General features: G+C 54.7%; 1 protein-coding gene across 2 annotated transcripts; it reads left to right on the top strand.

Moving 5' to 3' along the window:
- The first annotated feature begins 1,701 nt into the window (after window positions 1-1,701).
- On the top strand, window positions 1,702-16,202 carry LOC131486001 (uncharacterized). 2 transcript variants are annotated; one of them, XR_009249135.1, is made up of 3 exons: window positions 1,702-1,850; window positions 3,599-3,692; window positions 12,889-16,202. XR_009249135.1 is itself a non-coding variant. In XM_058686068.1 (3 exons), the coding sequence occupies exons 1-3, from the start codon at window positions 2,922-2,924 to the stop codon at window positions 13,332-13,334; spliced, it is 948 nt and encodes a 315-aa protein (XP_058542051.1). In that variant the 5' UTR covers window positions 2,827-2,921; the 3' UTR covers window positions 13,335-16,202. The 2 variants fall into 2 exon arrangements, 1 of the variants encoding a protein (XP_058542051.1); XM_058686068.1 differs by lacking the exon at window positions 1,702-1,850 and adding an exon at window positions 2,827-3,329.
- The last annotated feature ends 555 nt before the right edge of the window (window positions 16,203-16,757 follow it).

Consider the following 16,757-nt stretch of genomic DNA (forward strand, 5'->3'; position numbering starts at 1 on the left):
AATTATTTAAATATATGAAACTGTGTAATATATATGATTTAATGTATCATTGTCTGTAACATATGATAGAATATATAAAATTATATCTAAAACATGCCTAGAATTAAATTAAAATTATTTATAGTATAATGCACTGTAATAGAATAGCCATCAGGCAGCTTCAGAAAATTTCAACTCCTGGCCAGTCTTGTTTCCTCTGTATCTCTACTCACTGCCCCCAATTCCAGATTATTTTGATGCGAGTCCCAGACACCATGTCATTTCATCCATAAATATTTCAGTATTTGTCTCTAAAGTGTTCGACTCACTTTTAAAACCGAGTTTATCTCAAAAGTGAACTCTACCTCGCTCGGTTAAAAGGAAGATCTGGGTCACTTTCCTTAAAGAAGGGAAAATAAACACAAAGAGAACAAACCAGGGCTTCGAGGCGGGTGCTGGTCGGCTCCCTCGACTCCAAGGGGGGCAGCGAGTGCCAGGGGGCGTTAAGGACGAGCCGGTGCCCAGTGTGGACTTTCTCCGTGGCAGATCTCACTGGAAAGGCTGAAAGAGGACACAAAGGAAGATCCCTCTCCGTGCATCTGGTTCTTTGCTGCTGGATCCAAAGACCCCTCATAACCTCACACCTGCCCGGACCCCCGCCCCGGGCGACACCGGCCACGCCTAGACGGCACTGCCTTCACCGGGGACAAGCAGACATGGGACTGTCCTCAGGGAGGCGCTGCTGCGGAGATTGGCCTGGGCCGTGCGGGAGGGCCACCTGCGTCCTGACCCGGGTGGGCACCTCCCCGAGCGCATGACCTGGGGTGTGGAGGAAACTCCCAGGCCTCAGTTTCCTCATCAGCAGAACGGGGGCAAGAACAGCTTACACCACACATGGCTTCGTGAGGCTCAGGTGAGAGGTTTTAGGTAAAGTACCCACAGCAGCGACGGACCGAGTGAAACCTCTGTGATTTTGTTGCTGTCGGTGTTCCTGATTCTGTCACTGTTAGCGGCTGAGTACGACAGCCACCCCAGTCACCTCCTCAGTATCCCCCTGGGCGGTCAGGCTCGGGCTTCCTCTTCTCCCTCCCCTTCCCCGGGGAGGTGGGCAGAACCTCACCCTTCACCTCCCACCCCCCCCCCCCCCCGGCATTCGGTCCCGATTTCCTGAAACTTTGTGCCACATCTGGGGCGCTCCTGCACCCCCCCCCCCCCCAGCCCAGTCTGCAGGTCCGTGAGTCACCCTACGGTCTCCCTACTGGGAAGAGCGAACCAGCCCAGAAAAAAAAATGCAGACTCCCATGGGCGTCCCCAGCCGCCTTCTCCTGACATGAACAGCGCCTCCCCACCCCCATCCTTGCCAGACAGTTGGGCAGACTGCCAGGTCTGTGATTCACACCCGGGAGGGCAGCAGACAGCCCCCGCCGGGCGCCCGGTGCGTGCACTGCTTTTCTCTCCCCTCTCCTCACTGGGTTGTTTTGCTCTGGGCTGCAAATTCATTTTTAGATCCCGGCCTCCGCCCTCCCCCATCTCCCGCTTCTATTCTTAGAAAGCAAACTGGGATGTGCTTGGGCCTCGCAGTGGAATCAGACAAGTTTGCCCACGTGCTCCGGCTGCCTGAGACACGGAATTAATTAAAAGGCGGCTCGGAGCCGCAGGTTCATTGGCCGGAAACGCAGCTGGCTGGGCCCGACTCTAGGGGGCCGGTGGGGGGGTGGCTGCTCTGGTCACCTGGGTCCCCCGCCCCGCGCTCGGCAGGGCGATGCTCCGGGGATGGGGCCGCCCTGCCTGGATGGGCTGGGCCGGCTGTGCGTGTTGGTTACACATACGAACTGTCCCAGCATGTCGGGCTCCCGAGAGATTTGAATTCGGTAAATACATTTGAAAGGGTTTCAGGGGTGGATCGCCTTCAGGAAGCTGAGCAGCTGAACTGTACTTTGCGAGAAGAAGCTGACCTTCCTCAGAGGCAGCCCTGCGGCGAGGGAGGGAGGGTGGGGACAGGCGGAGAAATGCACGACGGAAGGACGTGGGGGTGACCGGGGCAGGTGTGGGTGCGCAGAGAACGAGCACACGGAAGGACAGCCCGGCGGGAGGGTAAGGGTCTGTGCGGGTTCAAAATCCCGGCCGTGCCGCTTTCCGGCTGTGTGGCCTTGGACAAGTCACTTAACCTCTCTGTGCCTCCATTTTCTTGTCTGTAGAGCTGGAACGTTGATCTTAGTAGTAAGTTCAGGTGAATAACACGTGCCAGCAGCCCTTGGCACAAAGTAGTGATTATGGATTCGTCTGAATTTATTGTTATGAAGGAAGCAGATGCCCAGAGCAGGGAAAAGAGGGGAAAGTAAGGCAAGAGTCCGATGCAGGCAAATGGCTCCTTCAGTTCATCCCGGCCCGGCGGTTGTCAGTGGTGTTGACGGCGGAAGGAGAGGCGGGTGCGGCCGGGTGGGCAGAGAAGCAGGTGACACTAAGCAGAGAGGTCCCCTCTAGGGCTCTCCTCCGTGACGCAAGGGGAGACATCCTCTGAGAGCTCAGATGCCTCCTTCTCCAGGAAGCCTTCCCTGACTGCCAGCAACTTCAGCCGCCCGCTTCTAGCTTCATGCCGCCCCAGGCTCCCCCTTCGCACACATCACGCCGTACGATGATGCCTCTTGTTTGATATGTTTTCTTACCCCCAAGCGTTTTGCAAAGATTCTCCTTATAAAAATTTTTTTAAAAAAATTCAGAAGCCTGGGGGGGGGGGCGGGGGGGGGGCGGTAAAAAAAAACTTGCCTACAGTTCGGCGTGTGTCCTTCCGGGACCTGCAGGAGGGTGGCTGTGTGTTTATCATTCTGTTTCGTCTCTCAATGGGATTGCACATTAAGCAAAACGGGAGCTTGGAAACAATGTCTTGGCATCTTTCCGCAGCTGTGCTCATCTAATTATTCTCTCACGTTTAATTTTTATAGATGTTTTCCTTGAGCCTACGACACAGGCACACGGGAAAGAAAAGGTGTGCACAGGGATGGAAAGTGCTCCTGAAGCGCCTTGTCCTCCCCACCGTGTCCCCAGCCCCTCTCCCGCTGCTCCTCCTCGCGCGTCCCGGTGGAGACTGTCTACACGCAGAGGCATGGGCTGGATCCCCAGCCTCTTTTCTTTGCACATCCGGGGCGGCACAAGCTGCACCCGCTGCTCCGCCCTCTCCCGCCCTCCCCGAGGCCCGCACCTCGGACGACCCCGCCTCGTCACCGCACAGCGGCCTCCCGGCCCCTGCCCCTTGCGTGCTATTCTGTTGCGTCGACGGGCCACGGGCTATTTGGCGCCCTGGGGATGGGTGTGGAGATGTCCACGCACATCCCTACGTTCTCTGCCCTCAGGTGGGAGCCCTGGGCTGCGGGGTGTGGGTGTGGGTGTGGGTGTGGGTCGGGGGCTGCTGCCCCGAGAGGAGAGGCGGGTGGGGGGACAGGAGGAGGAGACGGGAGCGTTGTCAGGTGGGGATGGCCGGGTATCTGACAGAGGGCGGGCTCTGGGATGAGGAGGCGACCCCGGGAGACAGATGGCTGGGGCGGCCGCCCCCCTTCTGTAAGTACTTTTTAATTGAGGTCTGACAAACCCCGAGTAAACTTAATTAATTCCGTTTGTACAGCTTGATGAAGTTTTCCGTGTGTGTCCACCATGGAAGCTTCTCCCGGACCCCAGAGGACCCTCACGCCCGTTCCCAGGCAGGGACCCCTCCCCAGGTAACCACAGTTCCGACCGAGTCCCCATCGGTCAGTTTCTGCCTGTTCTTGAACCGCATACACACGGAGCCACACGCTCTCTGGGTCCTTTTCTGTGTCTCGCTTTTCTCCCACGCGTTTTGGGGACTGATCCCTGCGTCTACAAGGGGCCTTGCTCCCCCTGCCCCACCTCCCTCCCGCCTTCTCTCCATGGTTCTCAGCCACGGGTGATCCCTCCCCAGGGGTCGTGGGGCAACACCCAGAGGCATTTCGGATCGGCACAACTGGGATCCAGCGGGGAGAGGCCGGGATGCTGCCAGCCCCCGGTGGTGCCCAGGACGCCCCCGGCACAGAAGGATCCGGCCCAGGCCCAGAAGCTCTGCGCCCGCCGCGGCGGTTCACGGCACGAGCAGACGGCAGTGTGTTGGCCCCTCCGGCCGTTGACGGGCACGTGGGCTGTGCCCAGCTGCTCCCCGTGGTGCCCCCGCGAGGACCCCGTGCTTGGCTCTCGGTGCATCCGCGTGCCGTTCTCTCGGGCGCATTCCCGGGACGGGCCAGCCGGCGGGACGGCACCGAGCTGCAGCAGGCCCTGCCACGTGTTCCTCCGAAGTGCTCCTCCGTGCGGGTTCTAGTCACTCCAGCTTCCTGCCAGCACTCGCTCCCCCCTGGCTCTTTCGTTGCAGCCACACGTGTCTGTCTGCCGGAGGTGCGGGCGTCTTGCCCCAGACGCACGAGTCCTCGCGGGCGGCTGCGGGCGTGTGTTGTCGGCCCAGAGCCTGAGCCCTTCTGTTACGGGCGAGAGCCCCCCACGGTGTAAATCTCGGCGGGTTCCACGTCTCCCTTCAAGCTCCGCAGACCAGATCCTCACTTTCCCGTAGCTTCCCTTGCAGCTAGGTTTTGGTTACGTAAAGCTCGTGACGTCGCTCTGGGTAGAGCCCGATATCTGCCCCAGCTTACAGATGGCAAGACCGAGGCTCGGCGGGTGGGGTTAAGCTGTCTCCTCAGGGTCTCATGCCCGTGGCGGAAGGTGGGCCCAGGACCGTCTGGCTCGAAGCTTGTGCTCAGAGACGCGAGGACCGGAGGCCTCTTGCGAGCCTCTCCTTCGGGGCTCTCGGGGGCTGACCTACACCTGTGTCCCCAACGCCAACACAGTTATTGGAGGACTCAGGGTGTTTCTGGTCTTAGGTCACCTCCACAGCCATGAACTTTGGTCTTGGCTGTGGTCAAGGTCAGTGGAATGGCTTTGGTCTCTCACCCTCCGTTGTATGGGAAAAGGTTGAGGGTCATCGAGGGCCCCCTGGACTGTAGGTCTTTGAGGTCAGGCCCCGAGTCTGTCTTCTTCAGTGATGAATATCGTGGCGTCTTGGCACAGGGGGTTGCTTAACGAACCTTTGATAAACGAAGGGAAGAGATCATTTAGCGGCATGCACGGAAGTACAAACCCTAAACAGGACTTCACTCAAAAAAGAGACTTGGTATCTGACGTAATGGGAAGCCCAGAGGGAGGGCTTCAGGCATGTTGCGATCAAGGCTCTGCTTCCATTGGCTTTACCCTCCTCCACGTGTTGGCTTCATTCTCAGGCTCCCTTCATACACAGGATGCTGCCAGGGGACCAGTTCCTGGCGAGGGAGATGCGACGACTGCGACTGGCTTAGCCAGGCCAATGGCTGGGTCAGCTTTCCCCAAGAACAGAGGTGCCTGGGAATGGTCGATACCCGAACAAAATTAAGATTCAGTTGGGAAAGAGGAAAAGGGCAGGGGTAACTTGTAGGCAGCCAGTAACGTGCACCACACGACTCTTCAGGTTAAATGTCTCACGAACATGTAAGAACTCAGGGCGCCCGGCTGGCTCAGTCGGTTGAGCGTCCGACTTTGGCTCAGGCCACCGGCTCATGGTTCGTGAGTTCGAGCCCCACATCAGGCTCTCCGCTTCACCGTGGAGCCTGCTTTGGATCCTCTGTCTCCTTCTCTCTCTGCCCCTCACCTGCTCGATCTCTCTCAAAAATAAACATGAAAAAAAAACAGGTAAGAACAAAACCAACATGCACTCGTTCAACCGGCTGAAGGCCTGTATTAGTTATCTAATGCTGTCCAATGACAAAGTTCCCCCAAGCTCAGTGGCTCGAAACCACAGACGTTTACCGTCTCACAGTTTGGGTGGGTGGGGGGGGGTCCCCCGTGAGGCTGCAGTCGGGACGTGGGCCGGGGCTGCACCATCTGAAGGCTTGTCCGGGCTGGAAGGTCAAAGGGGCTCACACAACAGAGGGAAGCATGGGGCCTCAGTTCCGCGTCGTGAGGACCTCACCCCAGGACCGTTGGAGACGTGGCGGCATCTGATCCGAGCCTGAGTGATCCAAGAGAAAAAACAAGGAGATGCCCCAGAGACTTTGGCCTTTCCCCATGCTGGGAGCAAGCCGCCAAGGCCGGCCTGGCCGGAGGAGAGCAGGGCGGCTCTGCGTGCCGGCGGGATGAGTCGGTGACGTTTGTTTAGCCGCCACGGACGGATGCTTCTCCTCTGATCCTTCCATGGAGGCGTCTGCGTGACCGACCTGCACCCGCCCGGTGCCCACACACCCACGCGAGGCCAGGACTGTCTCCGGCCCGAGGGGTTTTCTGCTGCAGATTCGGTTAGAGAGCAGATTCCAAACCCCCTTCCGTGGGGCTCCTCCTGGGGACTCTCTTGGGCAAGTGTGCCAAGAGGCCAGCTCTCCCGTACTCTGTAACTTTTCTTGCAGGAAAGTTCTGGGGAAATTCTGTAAGTGAGCACCACCCCAGGCCCGGTGGTTTGCACACTGACCCTCCCACCCTGCCCTGAGGGGGCATCGTCACGGTCACCGAAGGGACTGGGACACAGGTGAAAGGGCCACCCAGCGTCACTGGGCGATGTGATGCCCAGCGCCTGTCCTCTCCCCAACATCGCTTCCTCCACGGGGAAGGTGTCTGTTTCGGGGGGAATGTTCTAGAAGATCTGAATCTGTGCGTTTAAAGTAGCATTGTTGTGTTCTGGACTTCGGGGGCCTCTCGGGGGGGGTGGGGGCAGGTGGCCGCACGTGAACCACGCTTTTATGGAGCAGCGTGGGTGGCAGCTACCATCCGTGAAGGGCTTACGCTGTGCCAGGGGGGTGGCTGTCTCGCCTGTGTCGTCTCATCCAGTGCCCGCACCGGGGGTTTGCTGAGGCGGGGCTTTCGAGAACCGCCTGCCAGACAGGAAGCATCTGAGTCTCCGAGACACGCCGGTTACCCGCAGACGCTGAGTGGTCGCCTCCGATCCTGGCCCCCTGTGAGCTCCCACCTGCTGCCCGGGAAACAGCTTGGTGACCGCGGAGACCCCAGCACACCCTCCCTCATCCTGAGGCCGCGGCCCGTGCCCGCTGATGGCACCTGCCGACGCAGACTCGGGCCGGCGGGGAGAGTGGCCGCTCTCAGCACGAGGACGCGGGCTCAGTCAGCTCTCGGGAATGAGAAAGAGGCCGCCTTCCCAAACCACATCTGTGTCAATAGTGTGACTGACAGGCCAGCGGGGGAACTTATACATCTTTCCTTCTGGGTTTGCATTTATCGCCCGTGATCCTTTTCGTCTGGCCGGAAGGCAGGGGTTCCAAGCTCACACGCAGAGGCAGGCTCGCTGTGGCTGGACCGATCTTCTGGAACGCCCTCTGCTCTCTGGATGGGGCCGGAGGGAGCATGGCCGCGTGCGTGCAGAAGCCGGGCTGTCCTGTGCCTTCATCCGCCCTCCGTAGAGGCCGGTGACCGCCGCCCCCAGCCCCCAGGCCTGCCGCCTTTCCTGAGCGCTGGGCGAACACCGCCCTATGGAACCTTCTGATATTGAAAACGCTCTTTCTTCTCTGACCGCAGCTACCACCACGAAAGGCTACGGAGTGCCCGCCACAGGGCAACTGGGGATCTGAGTTTTCCGTTTTACGTAACATTGAGTAATCTACATGTAAATGTGCACGGCTGCAGGGGGCCAGGGGCTACTGCGTTGGAGAGTGATGTTCTAGACTTTCAGTTTCACCTTGCTTGCCGTGGCCCAGGGGCGAAGGTACACGTGGCGGGATTTATTAGGAAAGCGCTCCCGGGAGCAACTCGGTGGAGAGTGGGGGCAGCGGGCAGGGCAGAGGAGCCCAGCGGGTAGTGAAGGTTCGGTCGCAGGGGAGGGCCAGCCCCGCCTGATCCGCGGGAGGCTGGAGTGTAAGTCGTGCTTCTGAGCTTGTCCCGGGGCCTGGACAGTGACCCACACACACGAGAGCTAGGGTGGGCCGCTTCATGCCCCGAACCAAAGGCCACCTGGGGTGGAGGTCAGAGCACAGGCTTCACAAGAAAGAAGCTAAGGGTGTCCTGGGTTTTCCTGGTTAGAATGAAGGCCCACGGACCCTCTGCAGAAGAACTGCAGGTTAGACCCCCGGCAGGTGGACGTGGGTGACCCCAAAGTGCCACCAGGCAGAATCGGGCTGAATCTGTGCTTCCAAGGGGTGACCCCAAAGTGCCACCAGTAGGAATTGGGCTGAATCTGTGCCTCCAAGGGGGCAGTGGGGCTGGGGTGCCAGGCTAATGAGGGCTGTTTGCTCTTCTCTCTGTGTCCCTACCCTGGGGGGTCAGAGCCAGGTGGGAAGGTGTGGGAGGAGATACAGTCACAGGCAGGAAAGAGCCAGGCGGGGAAGACCCGCTTCGACTGTGCACACACCCCTTTTGCAGCAAACCTGGCACAAGGGAAGGGGTGAGGCCTCACGGGAAACCAAAGCCAAACTTCTGACTATTACGTGGGTCGAGGCATTTGAATCACAGGCGGGAGGACCTTGTATCTGGTCACGTAAGATGGCCAGAAAGCCGCGGGGTCCGTCCCAAGTTTTCACCCAGGGTGAAAAGTAGCCCCACTGAATAAATTTCAGCAGACCATCGGTGACAAAAAGAACACAGTCTGTGAGTCCATCTTGAGCCGTGCTTGTTCACTGTGAAGGTCGCACAAGGACAGAAGCCATTTTAGGTACTGAGGGACTATGACAAAAGTTTTTAAAAAGGGTTTATGTGATCGTGGGATGGAAAGGATACCTCAGTCAGGGCGGCCAGGGAGAGCCCCTCTGAGGAGGTGACATTTGAGTTAAGGCCTCAGTGAGGAGAGGAACTGCTTGTGGGAAGATCGAGGGTGCGGGGGGTGCGGAAAGCGATCTAAGCAGAAGACAAAGTCTGTGCAAAGGTCCTGAGACAGGAGCAAGCTTGTGGTTGGAGAGAGTGAATTAGTGGAGGATGGGGAAGTGGGGGTGCGGAGAGGGGTCGGACAGGGTCGGAGGACAGGATCTCGTCCAGTGTGATGAACAGCCATTAAAGTGTTTTTAGTGGAGGTTGGTGGGGGCGGCAGGGATCGGTTCATGCTTCTTCAGGGTCAGCTGGCTGCTAGGTGGAGGACGCCCGGCTGGAGGTCAGGGATTCCGGTTTGTCTGGGGCAGGAGAGAGGCGAGGGCGGCCTGGACTGTGGTGGCTGCGGTGGAGGTGGTGAGAAGTGATCAGGTTTAGACCATAATTTGGGGACGCAGCCAGTAGGACTTCCTGATGGCTCACAGGTACCACATGAGAGGGTTAAGGTCTGAGCCACGCAGCTAGGTGGACGCGGGGGCCGTTTCCGAGATGGGGAGACTGGGAGGGAGCGGGTTATTGTAAGGAGGGGGGCAGTAATTCTCTTTTGGCCAAATTGTATGCTCAGGCAGTCGCTCACTAGCTCCACACAGCAGACTGGGCGGGGCAGCTGAGGATTAAGGTCCTGGTCCAACAATTTGGGCTTAGTTGTGTCACCTGAGGCAAGTCCCTTAATCTTTTCGAGAACAAGTTTTCTCAACTAAAAAAAGAGGGATAAAAATAATAGTACCTGCCTCCCTCGCAGGTTTGTTATGGTAAAGAGTTCGGTGTCATGGGTCCTGGCACATAATAGGTGCACAAGAAATGAAATCAGTTATCGCGAAACATTTAGCTTTGATAATACTTTCCATCTGAGAGCCTATTTTTTTTCTCTCTCTTTTCTTTTAAAGTTTATTTATTTATTTCGAGAGAAAGAGAGAGCGTGAGTGGGGGAGTGGCAGGGAGAGATTGGGAGAGAGAGAGAGAGAGAGAGAGAGAGACAGAGAATCCCAAGCAGGCTCCACATTGTCAGCACAGAACCTGATGCAGGGCTTGGTCTTACCAACCACGAGATCATGACCTGAGCCAAAATGAAGAGTCGGATGCTTAACCAACTGAGCCACCCAGGTGCCCCTCAGAGCCTATTTTATCTGATATTAACATGGTCACATTCTTAGGCTCATTGTTTGCATGTTACATGTTTCTGGTATCCATTAACTATCAGTCATCAATGGCTTATTGTGTCTCTTGAGGACAGCATATAGTTTTATCTTCCCCCCCACCCCCAATCCATTCTGATGGTCTCTGTCCTTTAATTTGAGTGCTTATCACATTAATATTTAGTGTAAGTACTAATAGAGTTAGATTTGGGTTCACACATTTTGTCATTTTTCTATTCTGTTTGCCTCCTCTGGTTTGGTTTTTTGTTATTGTCTCTTTGCCGCTTCCTTCTTATTCTTCAGTGGTTGGATTATTTGAAGGCTTTTTTTTTTTTTTTTAAGTTTTATTTATTTAAGTAATCTCTACATCCCATGCAGGGCTTAAACTCATGACCCTGAGATCAAGAGTCACAAGCTCCCCTGACTGAGCTAGTCAGGCATCCCTGGATTATCTGAAGTTTTGTTTAGAATTCCGTTTTCATTTTCCTGTTGATTTTTATTTTATTTTTTTCTGTTGATTTTTAAAGCTATACTTCTTTGCATTATTTTTTGAAAAAATTTTATATGTTTATTTATTTTTGAGAGAGAAACAGAGTGTGAATGGGGGAGGGGCAGAGAGAGAGAGGGAGACAGAATCTTAGGCTCCAGGCTCTGAGCTGTCAGCACAGAGCCCAATGCAGGGCTCGAACTCATGGAACCATGAGATCATGACCTGAGCCAAAGTTGGATGCTTAACCGACACCGAGCCACTCAGGCACCCCTGCATTATTTTTCAATGGTTTTTGTACAGATTGGAATATACGTCCTTAACTTTTCATACTCTAGTCACAGTTAATATTGTACAACTTTGTGTAAAGTGTAGATAGCTTACAATTGTGTAAGTTCATATTTGTATGTCCTTTATGTTATAGTTTATATTCCATATATGCACATTTTATGTTATTTTTCACGTATACACATCTTAAACCCCACAAGACGATGTTATATTTCTTCCTTTAAGTGGTTCTATGGTTTTTAAGAGGAAAAAAGAAGATAATTCCCACAGATACCGACATATGTAACATTGCTGCCTTCTGAGGATCTGAGTTTCCATTGGCATCATTCCCTTCAGGATGAAGAACTCCCTTCAGCATTTCATGTAGTGAAGACCAGACATTAGCAAATGCCCTTTGTTTTCTTTTCTCTGAGAACGTCTTTACTTTGCCCTCCTCCTCAAAGGAATTTTCACTGGGTATATAACTCTTGGTTGACCGGGTTTTCCTTTAAACTTTCATCACTGGAAAGATGTTGTTCCACACCTTCTGGCCTCCATGATTTCTAATATGAAGTCAGCCTTTAACTGGGTCATCGTCCCCGTGCGTGCAATGTGCTAAGCGTTCATGTGGCTTTTAGGTAGCAGTGTGTACGCTGGCTTTCAAGAGTTCCACTCCATGTGCTTTGCTCTGGGATTCTTTGATTTTGCTTGGTGTTCATTGAGCATCCTGTATCAGTACATTACTGGTTTTCTTTTTTTTTTTAATTTTTAAAAAATGTTTATTCATTTTTTAGAGAGAGAGAGATAGAGAGAGAGAGAGAGAGACGGAGAGAGAGAATCCAAAGCAGACTCCAGGCTCTGAGTTGTCAGCACAGAGCCCTGCCTGGGGCTCGAACTCACAAACCACAAGATCCTGACCTGAGCTGAATGAGGTTGGATGCTTAACTGACTGAGTCACCCAGGTGCCCTAGTACATTTCTGTTTTTCACCAAATTTGGAAAAATTTTGACCCTTGTTGCCCCGAATATTATTTATGCCCCATTCTCTTTCTGCTGTCCTTCTAGGATTCCATTTACACGTATGCAGGACTCTTTAACATCATTTAAGTGGGTTCCTGAGGCTCTATTCATTTATCCTTAAATCCCTGTTGTCTCCACATTGGATAATTTCTATTACTCTATCTTAAGTTCATTGGCTCTTTCCTCAGACTTCTCCATTTGACTGTTAAATGTGTAGCCCTTGAATTTTTCAGTTCAGATATCATAATTTTCAGTTCTGGAATTCCCATTTGTCCCTTTTTTTATATTGTTCCTGATTCTCAGCAGAGACTTTCTATCTTTTCATTAATCGTGAGCACTTACAACTTGACGAGAGCCATTTTTACAGCTGCTGTCAGAGCCTTGGGATGCATCTTGGTTGACTTCATTTCCTCTCGAGAATTTCTTCCATTTCTTCCTTTTTTTTATATGTTGGGTAATTTGGGGGCTATATTCCGGCGTGATGGATAGAATAACGTCCCTTCATCCTCCTTCTCAGAACCTGTGTGTATGTTACCTTGTGTCACGAGTAGCCTTTGCAGATGTGACCCAGGGTTTTGAGATGGGGAGGTTATCCTGGATTATCCTAGTGTCCCACAGTGTAATGACAAGGGTCTTTACAATAGGGAGATGTGGCAATGGAGGCAGAAGTCCGAGTGATGCCAGGAGGGGCCGTGAACCTGTAGAATCCACAAAAGGGGGCCTCCGGAAGGAGCCAGCTCTACTCCCCCACCTTTTTGCCTTCTGATTTGTGGAATTATGGGATAGTGACTGTGGTTTTTAAGCAAGTAAGTTTGTGGAAGTTTGTTACGTCAGCAATAGGAAACGAACACACCCTGATGTAACCAACGCTGAATTGTGAAGATTCTGGGATTTTGTTATTTTTCTCTGATGAGTGCTGTTTCTTGTGTTCGAGCGGGCAGTGATGTGACTGAATTTGAACTTCAGCTCTTGTTTCTAGGAAGGCAGCTGCTGTATCAGTTCACGTCTTTGTCTCACCTGGGCTGCCGTGAGTCTGTTCCGGGTGTGGTCAGGGGTCCACCAGAGATGTGGATGGACAGAATTTGGGGATCTCCTCTCTGAATCTTTCCCGTCCGGGACCCCCTGCTGTCTCCAACAGCCACGGTTCACCAGCCTCTGTCTTCTGCTTCCCTAGGCCAGAAAGACCGAGTCCCCCTGGCGTCCCTCTCGTCTTGTGTCCTGCACTCTGCCAACCGCACTGAGCCTCAGGCCAGAAGCTGCGAAGACAAGAACTTGCTCTGCCCAGCCCCCTCCTCCCCTGAAGATCCGCTTCTGTTCACTGTCCAGAACCTCCAGGTGTTTGCTTTCGACATCACGCTCAGGTTTTATCATCGTGCTCGGGAAGGGAATCATTCGGTCGTTACCAGACGTGGAGAGCCTCTGCTTGCCTCCCAGGGCCCTTCGAGTGTCCTTTTATCTCCTAGCTGGTTCTTGGCGGGAGAAGGGGAAGAGAGGAGAACTTTTTCAGCACTGGGTTCCAGCTGGTTCTCTTACTCACTAGCTACGTGTCCTTGGGCAGGTGGCCCCCCTCAGCTTAGTTTTCCCATCTTCGGAGCCTGGTGCCGTGGGACTACTGCATGAAAGGGGAAAGGCGTGCATTTCCACAGTGCTGGGTCCGAGCTTGGTCCCATCACTGTCTTCCCAAGCATCTCTGGTGCCCCTGGAAGAAGAAGTCCAAGCTGGTGCTGGCCAGTGTTTCAGCCCCATTAATTCCTCCAAGCAGTTGGCTCTGGGAAAGGCCTCTTCTTATTTCCTGCCAGGAAAACGAAACTTTAAAAACCGATGCAGGGCTGTGTTATTCAGAATCCTCGCACTTGACGTCCCCAAACCAGTTCTGCTCAGTAGGCTCCGCTTCGAAGCCACTGCCAGGGAAAACACGACGCAGGGAGAAGCTGTGCGGCCCATGCAAGGCGCTGCAGAATCGGGCCCTGGCCCCGGGCGGGCTCCCACAGCGCTGCTGTCCTGCTTCTGAGACTGGCTGGTTTGTTTCCCGGACACTTGTTTACTGAGCGTCCACTGTGCCCGTCGCTGCGCTGGGTGCCGGGGCCACAGCAGCAAACAAGGCACACAGGTCCTGCCTTCACAGAGGGGCCGTCTGGCCGGAGGCCTGGATGTGAGCCTCGCCATCGCACCCGGGGGTAAAGCCGCAGATGTCCTAGGGTGTGGAGCGGGGGGGCATGGTGTTGTGTGTGCATAAGGCAGGGACTTGATTTGCTCAAGGAGGCTGGTGGGAGGCCCCGGGGAAGTGACATTTCAGCTGAGGTCTGGAGGATGAGTGGAATTTAACAAGGGTGAGGCCCAGGCCCTGTGGTGGGTGGGGCATGGTAAGTTCCCGAACAGACATGGGGTGGGGTGGGAGAACACCGTGGGGAGATGGGCAAGGAAGGTGACGTTACAGAGGTGTGCCATCGAGTTGCCCGAGTTAGCAAATAAAAATACAGGATGCGTGGTTCAATTTGAATTTTAGGTGAGCGCCGAATAAATTTTGTGGCATAAGTATATCCCAAATGCTGTATCGGATAGACTTATACTAAAAAAAAATTTTTTTTTGATTTGTTGTTTATCTGAGATTCCAGTCGAACTGGGTATCTTGAATTTTCTCTGGCAAATTTATGTGCAAGGCCTTGCAGATCAGGCAGGGAACTCGTTCCCGAACCATGAACAAAGGGAGGATGTAAGCCAGGAGCGGCACGAGTTAGCCAGCGTCTTGAGCCAGTCAGCTGGCAGCTGAGGGAGAACGGACGGGGAGTGGGCGAGGGGCAGGGAGTGCAGGAGGGGGCCGCACCCGCGCCCAGGTGAGACCCTCCCTGGCGGCCGAGCCTCACGGAGGAGCAGCCAGGTGCCACGTTCTAGGACTGTCTGTAGGCCAATTCTGCCCCAGGGACAGGAAAATACTGCCCTGTATTCGCTTTTCCCCACCAGCTGTTTGGAAGGCAAGCCGTGCTGCGTGAGGTGGTTATTACTCACCGCGTGTCGGGACGTAGCGATGACAAAGCAGCGGGGCCAGGACCCTTGCTTTATGTCCCCAAGAGCCATCACCCTGCACGGCGCGTCTCCCCACCCCCAAAAGGGCTCTGCTCGGCCCAGACAAACATCTTACGCTCTATTTGTTTTTGTGATTCAAAAATGAGTCACCCACTCCCGGCAAGAGTGTGCTGAGGGCTGCTGCCCAGGCGGTGGCTCTCCCTGAGGCCGCGGGTTCAGAGTCCGCCTTCTGCCGGCGCGTCAGTTCATTCGGGCGCGAGAGACCCAAAAGCCTCCGGGCCAGACAGTCCTGTGTGTGAATCCTGACTTGTGGCATCTAATTACTTCATCTGAGACTCAGTTTCCTCGTTTATAAAGCGAGGTTGAGGAGAGGCCTCCTTCAGGAGGCCGTTGGAGGATTAAGTGGGAGAGGCTGGGGATATAGCAGGTGCTCTGGGAATGTCACTTGACCCTTTCCAGCTCTGCTGGCCAGACTGCACCTCACCTCTGGGCCTGGGGTGGCACGCAGAGAGGGGATTGGGTTCATTAGAAGAAACCACAGCCCAGAGGGAGGGCGGCACTGGGACGAGAGGGGCACTCTCATGGTCCATGGCCCGCGTGCTGACATTGGGATTCCCCTCCCTGAACCCGACCCTTATCCTCTGTCCTCTGGGACTCGAATCACCTGCTCACCTAGATCACAGGTCCCAGGCTCCCCAGCCTGCGGGCGGATGTTATTCTTCTGCTTCTCTCCCTTCCCCACCAGGGGCAGTCCGGAGTGGACACACGTTTGCAAATACCTTCCAGAATGAGGCCCAGTTCACCCTGACAGGCCCAGCATGGGCACCTGGGGGCAAGGCAGGTGGCAGCAGTTACGACCCCCACGACCTGACCTACTCCGTGTCACATACCCACCTAAGTTCCCGCAGGTACCGGGGTCCATCTCTCCTGGGTTCCTTCCTTCAGCCAGTGGTCTGATCTCACACATGGTTTTGTTACTGTGGTTTGCACTTGACCTTCTTTCTGGTCTACGGCTGGGCCAGGCTGAGGCAGGACTGTAAGGAGGCCCTCCAGTCCTGGTGGGAGGCAGGCCGCCTCTCGCTCCACTTTCGCGAGGAGACAATCCTCACCGATCTCTCTCCTTCCACACAAAAGGGCTGCACTTCTTAAATTTTTTTTAATGCTTATTTATTTTTGAGAAAGGCAGAGACAGACTGTGAGCGGGGGAGGGGCAGAGAGAGAGGGAGACGCGGAATCGGAAACAGGCTCCAGGCTCCGAGCCGTCAGCCCAGGGCCCGACGCGGGGCTCGAACTCACGGACCGCGAGATCGTGACCCGAGCCGGAGTCGGAGGCTCCACCGACTGAGCCCCCCAGGCGCCCCAGGGGTGCCCTTCTTAAGTGTGAGGAGAGTTGCATGGAATTTATGGATTATCTGGGGAGAATCAAATTCCCTACCATACAAGGATGTCCTGTCTCAGAGCGTGACAGGTCTCTGTTCGTCCAGATCATTCTTTGTTCAAATTCGAATGTTCCTGGAGAAATGAATTCCTAGGTACTTTCCGGTTTTGATCGCCCTTGTGAAAGATATACCTTGTTTCGCTTTCTGGTTTCCAGCTGTTGAGGGGTGGGGTAGAGGGGTGCTTTTGAGTTTTCCCGGCTTCTCGGCAGAGTTTTTTTGTTTTTTTGTTTTTGTTTTTTTTTCAACATTTTTTATTTATTTTTGGGACAGAGAGAGACAGAGCATGAACGGGGGAGGGGCAGAGAGAGAGGGAGACACAGAATCGGAAGCAGGCTCCAGGCTCCGAGCCGTCAGCCCAGAGCCTGACGCGGGGCTCGAACTCACGGACCGCGAGATCGTGACCTGGCTGAAGTCGGACGCTTAACCGACTGCGCCACCCAGGCGCCCCTCGGCAGAGTTTTGTTGTGAGTTCCAGAGAACTGGGGGACTGCCCTATGTCGGGTGCCATGTGGCCTGTGTCCCCACCCTGAACCAAAGCGGAGGGCACGTGAGCATACTTGAGGGAGCTGTCTACACCAGC

The sequence above is a fragment of the Neofelis nebulosa genome, chromosome 9 (assembly GCF_028018385.1).
Source record: "Neofelis nebulosa isolate mNeoNeb1 chromosome 9, mNeoNeb1.pri, whole genome shotgun sequence".
Taxonomy (NCBI): domain Eukaryota; kingdom Metazoa; phylum Chordata; class Mammalia; order Carnivora; family Felidae; genus Neofelis; species Neofelis nebulosa.